Raw genomic sequence first — 9,241 nt, forward strand, 5'->3', positions numbered from 1 at the left:
TCTTAATGCTAAAAAATTGAAAGGATTTAAAAATAAAGACCCCTTTTCATGTGTTCGCTACATACGTTTGTTATATTATCTACACACATTGCATTTGCATGACCGTTGGTCACACCTTTAAGTGGGAGTAAGAACCTAAGCTTTCGTGAGGTTTTCACCTCCACATGAATTAGTGGATTGCTTCCGAGAAACATCTGTACCTATAGACTTCGTGAGATTTTCATCTCCGCATGGTCGTAAGGAAATGAATCCCCCTAAACCAAACTCGGTGCATATGAGCCTATAATGGGTGAGGATCAAGGAATCTGCTGGTTTGGGTACCCTTTGCTTTAGAACCGAACTTCATATAATGAGCTTTAAGTGCTTGCCCTAGGAAAAATAGTGATAGCCTTTAGTAAGCTACCCTTTGTAAGTACTTGTTTATCATTTCTTATATATATGATACTGACCTATTTTATTTTGGTATCATTGCATGTCATTCAACATTCAAAGATATCGATTCACGGTTTGATTTCTGAGTTAGAAAGTTTTGTAATGGGGAACGAATATCTTGATAAAGTGAAGGACAATGCCTCTATCTGTACCTAGTCAGAAAAAACCCAGTTAGAGAAAGGAGATAGTGTCACTAAGGGGCATACATCAGAGTTATGGGACTTTACCCGTATTAATTCAATGCAGAATGAGTTTCAGGAGTTGAGAGACATTTGGACCCAATGGGATGACGAGGCTAGGTAGCTCTTCTATCAAAATTATAGAGACCTTCCCTATTTACTAGACGTCACGGTAGATAGGCACTTGTCTCGAGCTATGGTACAGTTCTGGAACCCTGCTTATAGTTACTTTACATTTGGTGATATTGATCTTGTAGCTACTTTAGAGGAGTATACGAATTTATTGCGTTGCCTGAGGATTTAGGGTCACAAGGCTTATGTTAGGCCCACTAGTCTTCCAACTTTTGCAAAGAAGTTGGTGATAATTACTGGGATGAGTGAGCAGTGGGCTATAGCTCATGTGCAGCAAAAAGGTGATAGTAAGTGCGTTCCATGGGCTATTTTGAGGGATTTGATATCGACACATCCAGACGTAAAGAAAAGGGTCGACATCCTAGCTTTGAGTATTTACAGCATGGTAATTTTCCCAAAGGCGTTGGGGCACATAGATGAGGTAGTTGCGGATTTGTTCGATCGTGTCGGTAAGCAGAATACATCGGTACCAGCAATCCTAGCTGAGACATTTAGATCTTTGAGTGCATGTCGGAGAGCCGGCGAGGGTAGATTCATTGGATGTGCACAGTTGCTATTGGTTTGGTTCCACAGTCATTTTTGGAAGCTTAATAAGGTTCTTTGCCGAGTATTCTTTGAGGGTTATTCTCCCTTAAAGGAAGCAGTAGACATGCCTAGGAGGGATGACATTTCAGAGGAGAGGTGGATAGACATTCTTCAGAATCTTTGAGAGGAAGATGTTATGTGGAAGGCTCCTTGGTTGGTTCCTAGTGAAATCTTTTACCGCTGTGGCAGTTTTGATTGGGTCCCTTTTCCAGGAATTTGGGGAGTTGTTGGATATGTACCATTTCTTGTTCTAAGGCAATATCGAGCGAGGCAGTTCATACCGGCCACATGGGGTCTAGCTCAGAGTGATTTCTCTCATAAAGGAGATCACTATAAGAAGAGGATGCGAGAGCTTTCTAAGGCTTGGAAGAAACCTTTCTATATGAAGATCTTAACCGAAGGCTCGACGTCATCCCTTGAGTATAAAGGGTGGTTTAGTAGGAGAGTCAACGATAATGTCCCTAGGCCGATTTTGGGAGTGGTTTGATCATTAGAGGAGAGCTTATGAGTGATTCCATTAGAGTTGGAGGTTATGAAGCAAGAGTTCGAGAAAAAGAATTCAGAGCTTGAAAAAGGGATTGAGAAGCTCAAAGAGGAGAAAATGTGCTTGAGTCTCGACGTCGATGTTCAAAAGATAGAAGTCGAGAAGGTGAAAAAGGAAAAGAGAAAGATTGAGGAAGATCGAGATGATTTAAAGACGCACTACAAAAAGGCCTAGGTAACATTGAAAATGGTTAGATTAAGGAGATCTTCAGAGCAGTGGCAGCAAGAGATTCAGGAAGAAAGAGCCAAAGTTGAGTATTGGGAGAAGAAGTTCCAAGAGATGCAGTCGCATAATAAGGCCCTAGAGAAGGAAAATCAAGGATTAAAAACTAAGGTGGCTGAACTTGGACGATCTCTTCACCGAGGTCGTAACTCTGCGATTGAGTTAAAGGCAAGGTTGAATAAATTCAAGGAAATCAAGCGCAATATTAGAGGGTTGGAAGCAGCACTACAGGATTGTGAGCTATGGATTGAGCAGCTCGAGGCAAGAGAAGAATAGTGGAAGAGAGAACTTCGCCATCTTCAGGATCAAGTTGGAAATAGGGATTATCTCATGGGAGAAGCCTTAGTTCAGATTCGAGAGGTTGCTGAACACTTGTAGGATTTGGCGGTACAAGCTAGAACGCTGAGTATAATGTATGAGTCATCGTCAGACAAAGGACGAGAGTTAGCATTGTTATTAGATAGGGTTAAGACTCAAGGCCTACGGGAGAAAGCGTATTTGTAATCCGTTTTATGAAAAGATTTTTGTTCCTTAAATAACGTTTTCTAAAATGAAACTGAACCAGAATCGACATTTTTTGCATTCATGCATTTGCATCTCATCACATCATATGCATTCAAGTTTATAGAAAGACCCTAATTAGTTAAAATTATTAGGAAGAAAGAGAGTAAGAGAAAGAAAATCTGGAAGCAACACATCCCTACGGTACACGCGCTAAGTCAAAGAATATAGACCAAATATTTGAACAGCTACAGAAAGACATGCAGGACCAATTACAAGAGCAATTGGCAAAAATGCAAAACGACATGAGGGAGCAAATGTTGGAGGCTCAAAGGAACATGATGGCTAAGATGGCTCAACTACTGAGGGCCACTGATAAGGGAAAGACTCCCATGACAATTACTGGCGAGGATGGTGAGGATCATCCTCCAAGTTTCACCCCACCCCACATACCTACACAAACCGAGGCACTTCCTAGGAGGCCATCTGTCACTCTAAGGCCCCAACAAGGGTCGGTCGATACTGGGATCCCTATAAATTTCCCAAATGGCTCAGGGTTCAATTTGGGTGACAATCCTGCAAATCCTGTCATTCCTGACTTACACATGGCTAAGAAAGAGGATTTTAGAACTGAGGCAGCAAGGCAGTTAGAAGAACGCTACAAATGGTTGGAAGAAAAATTCAAGGCTTTAGAAAATGTTGATGGGCATCATAGAGTTGATGCCAAAGATCTAAGCTTGGTCCCATATTTGGTGCTTCCTCACAAATTTAAGATGCCAGAATTTGAGAAGTACAATGTGACTACTTGCTCAGAAGCCCACATTACGATGTTCTATAGAAGGATGATTGGGTATGTGAATAATGATCAACTGTTGATTCACTGTTTCCAAGACAGTTTAATTGGAGCAGTAGCCAAGTGGTATAATCAACTGAGCCAGGCCAGAAAAAGTTCATGGAGGGATCTTGCACAGGCCTTCATGCAGCAGTACAATCATGTGACTGACATGACTCCGGATAGGATCACGCTGCAAAATATGGAGAAAAATCCTAATGAAAATTTTAGGCAATATGCACAGATATGGAGAAAGGTAGCAATACAATTTCAACCACCGTTGTTGGAAAAGGACACAACCATGTTGTTCATCAACACTCTAAAGGCTTCATTCATCACTCACATGATTGGGAGCACCACTAAAAGCTTCGCGGATATAGTCATGGGGGAGAGATGATTAAGAATGCCATAAGGAGTGACAAAATTGAGGGGGAAGCAACCAAAAGATCGGCTCTAAGGAGAAAGGATGGTGAAGTGAATAACACAAGCACTTTCAACACGAAGGCAATCACAGTTGGTCAACCTAAAACAGCTGCGGTTGAGCAACAAAGTTCTCAAAGGCAGGAATCAGGTACAAGGCAGAATTCTGAAAGGATGCAGTTCACACCTATCCCCGTGATGTATCGTGAGCTTTATCAAAGCTTATACGATGCACATGCTATTTCTCCTTTTCACTTGAAACCACTACAGCCCCCATATCCCAAATGGTATGACGCAAACGCCAGATGCGAATATCATGCTGGAATACCGGGGCATTCAATCGAAAACTGTACCGGTTTTAAGAAGGCCGTAGAGAGGCTCATTAATATGGGGGTAGTAAAGTTCGACAATACCCCTAATACTGAAAACCCGTTGCCAAATCATAGCGATCAAGGAGTGAATGCCATTAGCAAAGTCAGTGAGAGAAGAATGAAGGAAAATATTGCTGAGGTGAGGATGCCTATGAAGGTGATTTGGGAGGAGATGATGAAGAGAGGTATGTTAATCTCTAAAAATGAGAGAGGAGAAATAAGGAACTATGGTGAGTTCCATGAAGTTCAAGATTGTAAAAAATTCAAGGCCTTGGTGCAAGGCTTTATGGACAACAAAGAGTTACAAATTTTTGAATGTAGCTCTTGTGAAAAACAAGTATGTATGCTGGAGAATGAACAGAAAGGAACTAGCCGGCCAAGGATTATTATTTCCCTGCTGGGGAATAATGAAGTAGGGGCACAAACGGTACCTAAGGTCATTATCCATAAACCTACGCCTTTTCCTTATAAAGACAGCAAGAGGGTACCATGGAGTTATGACTGCAATGTGACAGTACCGGAAGAGAAGAATATAGCCAGTACGTCTAAAGATGTACAAGTTGAGGGTTCCCATACACGGAGTGGGAAGCGGTATGATACGGTATACGTCATAGAGGAGCCCACAAAATCAAAGAATGTTAGTTCAGAGAAGGAGAAGGAGGCTGAAGTACCTGTTAAGGAGTCAGTAAAAGAGGAGGAGGCTAAGGAATTTCTAAAGTTCCTTAAGCATAGCGAGAATAGTGTGGTCAAGCAGTTGCGTAGGTAGCTTGCTCGTATATGAGTATTGGTTCTATTTCTGAGCTCTGAGGTGCATCGGAATGCATTGCTAAGGGTGCTCAACGAAACGTATGTCACCCATGACATATCTGTTAACAAGCTGGACCGGTTGGTGAACAATATAAGTGCGGATAATTTCATCTACTTTAATGATGATGAAATCCCACTAGGGGGCAGGGGGTCAACAAAGGCCTTGCACATCACCACTCGATGCAAGGGGTACACACTCCCAAGCATGCTCATCAATAATGGATCGGCCTTGAATGTTCTACCATTGTCTACATTGAACAGATTACCCATTGACGGTTCTCACATGATGACATGTCAAAATCTGGTAAGAGCCTTCGACGGTACAGAAAGGAAGGTGATAGGAAGGATTGACATCCCCTTGGAAATTGGACCGAGTATATACGAAGTAGACTTCTTGGTGATGGATATCAAGACCTCCTACAATTGCTTATTAAGGAGGCCATGGATACATTCAGCGAGGGCGGTGCCCTCATCGTTGCACCAAAAATTAAAGTTAGTGATGGATAGACGGTTAGTAACCATCAATGCGGAGGAGGACATTATAGCCGCGGTCACTAGCAAGGCCCCTTATGTCGAGACGAATGAAGAGTCTATTGAGTGTTCCTTTCACTCTTTAGAATTTATGAATGCAACCTTCATTACAGAAGGGAGTGAGCCATCGGTGCCAAAGATAACAAGAGCCACGAGGATGGCTCTACAAATGATGGTGGGAAAGGGAGCTTTACCAAGAAAAGGGTTAGGAAAATACCTGCAAGGAGGGACTCAAATCCCAGAACTAAAAGAGAAGAGAGATTGCTTTGGTCTGGGCTTCAAGCCGGACTATAAGCAAAGGAGGAAGGAAGTTGAGAAGCCCCAAGAGGGAAGAAGGGCGCGCCTTAATGGAAGAGAAGTGCAGTGGGAGCCGATGACATTCCCTCCACTATCCCAAATCTTCATATCAGGAAGGTTACTTATAGAAGAAAGTCATCAGATTAATGCTATACACGACAAAGGATCGGAGCAAGAAAACCTTGGAGGATTCGCCCTTATGAACCGGGAGGCCCTCTGAACAATTGGACTACGGAGGAACTTCCTGTAGTCTTTAGGAATTTTTCAGAGTAATTTTCAAAACATTCTTGTTACTTTAGGGCCTAGGAGTAATAGGATTACACTTTTGGAATGGGCTTACGATCATCTATTATTTTTTAATAAAACATAACTTTTATCAATTTGAACGAGTATTGTTTTTTATCAACCAATATTTCGTTAAACTTTTGCAATTCTTATTCTTTCATTCATAGCACATAAATAATCATTCTTAAATTCATTCATTCTTTGTATATTCTTTATACTTCACAGGTCCATAGATATCAATGACATGAGCATTGATAATTCAAATCCTGATTTCTCTCACGAACAAGACATATGGTTAGAGGAATCTCAGGATTTTGAAGATGTCCAGGATTGTGATGTGTCTTCGGATGTATTGAGGATGGTAAAACAGGAGGAAAAACAAATTATGCTTCATGAGAAAGAGGCAATAGAGAGTGTAGCCCTAGAGGAAGGGAAGGAGGTGAAAATCGGTACGCATATTGCTGAAGACATAAAGCAAGGACTGATTGAGTTGCTACGTGAGTTCAAGGATATCTTCACATAGTCCTATCAAGATATGACAGGGTTAAATACCGATATCGTAGTGAATCGTCTTCCAATAAAACAGGATTGTAAACCAATCCAACAGATGTTGCGAAGAATGAGACCAGATATCATATTGAAGATAAAGGACGAAGTCAAGAAGCAGTTCGATATAGGATTCTTACAAGAGGTGTAGTATTCTGAATGGGTAGCTAACATTATACCAGTCCCTAAGAAGGATGAGAAGGTACGAATGTGCGTTGATTACAGAGATCTGAACAAAGCTAGCCCAAAAGATAATTTCCCTCTGCCACACATAGACACTTTGGTAGACAACACAACGGGATATTCGTTGTTCTCCTTCATGGATGGTTTCTCGGGGTACAACCAGATCAAGATGCATCCGGAAGACATGGACAAAACCACTTTCATAACATTGTAGGGCACCTTTTGTTACAAAGTAATACCGTTTGGATTGAAGAATACAGGGGCAACATACCAACGGGCTATGGTGAACTTATTCCATGATATGATGCACAAAGAAATTAAGGTGTATGTTGATGATATGATTGCCAAATCTCGAACGGAGGAGGAACATATTGAAGTTCTGAGGAAGCTGTTCCTGAGATTACGGAAGTTTCAGTTAAAACTTAATCCAGCAAAGTGCACTTTTGGAGCTAGGTCAGGGAAATTACTAGGCTTTGTGGTCAGCGAAAAAGGAATAGAAGTTGACTCAGACAAAGTTAGAGTCATACGAGATTCGCCTCCACCACGCACTCAGAAGGAAGTTTGGGGTTTTCTTAGAAGGTTGAATTATATTGCTCGGTTTATTTCACAATTAACTGAGAAATGTGATCCTATATTTCGCCTCCTTAGAAAACACAACCAAGGTACTTGGAATGAGGAATGCCAAAATGCTTTTGATAAGGTTAAGCAATACTTGTTAAATGCTCCAATGTTATCTCCGCATAGTCCAGATAGACCATTAACTTTGTACTTATCAGTGTTTAGTAATTCTATGGGATGTATGCTTGGCTAACATGAGGAGTCGGGAAGAAAAGAGAAGGCGATATACTACCTCAGCAAGAAATTCACAGAGTGTGAGATGAGATATTCGCCAATTGAAAAATTGTGTTCTGCTTTAATCTGGACGACTCGAAGGTTAAGATAGTACATGCTATATCATACTACTTGGCTTATTTCAAAACTTGATCCTTTGAAGTATATGATGGAATCAACAGCGTTGAATGGGAGAATGGCGAGATGGAAAATTTTGCTTTTAGAGTTTGACATAGTCTATGTGAGCTAAAAGGCTATAAAAGGAAGCGCGATAGTGGAATTTCTGGCTAGTAGAGCTCTAGAGGATTATGAGCCGTTGAATTTCGATTTCCCAAATGAGGAATTGATGTGTGTAGCAACTACAGAGGATTATTCTTGGAAGTTGAGCTTTGATGGGCCATCCAATGCAGTGGGAAATGGAATTGGGGCAGTCCTGAATCTCCAAATGGTGATTATTATCCATTCACGTGCAAGTTGGATTTTGATTGCACAAACAATATGGCTGAGTATGAAGCGTGCATCATGGGACTCTGAACGGCTATAGAGCGAGGAATAAGAATCTTGGAAGAATATGGAGACTCTGCGTTGGTAATTTACCAGCTTAAAGGTGAATGGCAGACAAGGGATTCTTAACTGATCAATTATCGAAAGGTATTTTTGGGGTTACTTGAGGAGTTCAATGACATCACTTTCAATTATATCCCACGAGAGGAAAACCAAATGGCAGATGCTTTAGCAACCTTGGCTTTAATGATTAGAGCAAATAAAGAGGAAAAGATGAGACCCATTTAGATGAGTATCTTTGAGACTCCAGCTTGCTGTTGTAACATTGAGGAAGAAGAAAAGGATGATAATCCTTGGTATCAAGATATATTGCAATATGTGAGAGATCGTAAATATCCAGAACAGGCAACTGAAAATGATAAGCATACTTTAAGGAGATTAGCCTGCGATTACGTTTTGGATGGGGACATCTTGTACAAAAGAAGAGAGGACCAAGTACTGTTGAGATGTGTTGACGCCGTGGAGGCTAAGTTAATCTTGGAAGAAGTTCACGAGGGTGTTTGTGGGACGCACGCTAATGGTGTCACGATGGCTAGACAAATCATGAGGTATGGATGTTATTGGTCTACTATGGAAGGGGATTGTACCAACTACGCCAAGAAATGCCATAAATGTCAGATTTATGGAGATAAGATTCATATACCACCTTCACCTCTACATGTTATGACTTCTCCATGACCTTTTTCCATGTGGGGCATGGATGTCATTGGGTCAATATCACCAAAAGCTTCAAATGGGCATCGTTTTATCTTTGTGGTCATTGATTACTTCACGACGTGGGTAGAGGCTACTTCTTATACGAATGTTACTAAGTCAACTGTGAGTCGATTCTTGAAGAAAGAGATTATTTGCCAGTATGGGATGCCTGAAAAGATCATATCAGACAATGCATTAAACTTGAACAACAGAACGATAGCAGAAGTTTGCAGTCAGTTCAAGATTAAGCATCATAACTCTTCTCTGTATCGCCTAAAGATGA

General features: G+C 41.1%; 1 protein-coding gene across 1 annotated transcript; it reads left to right on the forward strand.

Annotated features, from left to right (window-relative positions):
* The first annotated feature begins 3,820 nt into the window (after positions 1 to 3,820).
* Positions 3,821 to 6,073, forward strand: LOC107963108 (uncharacterized). Its single transcript, XM_016899696.1, has 3 exons — positions 3,821 to 4,980; positions 5,050 to 5,399; positions 5,670 to 6,073. The coding sequence occupies exons 1-3, from the start codon at positions 3,821 to 3,823 to the stop codon at positions 6,071 to 6,073; spliced, it is 1,914 nt and encodes a 637-aa protein (XP_016755185.1).
* Positions 6,074 to 9,241: the final 3,168 nt, after the last annotated feature.

Source organism: Gossypium hirsutum, chromosome A06 (assembly GCF_007990345.1).
Source record: "Gossypium hirsutum isolate 1008001.06 chromosome A06, Gossypium_hirsutum_v2.1, whole genome shotgun sequence".
Classification (NCBI taxonomy): Eukaryota; Viridiplantae; Streptophyta; class Magnoliopsida; order Malvales; family Malvaceae; genus Gossypium; species Gossypium hirsutum.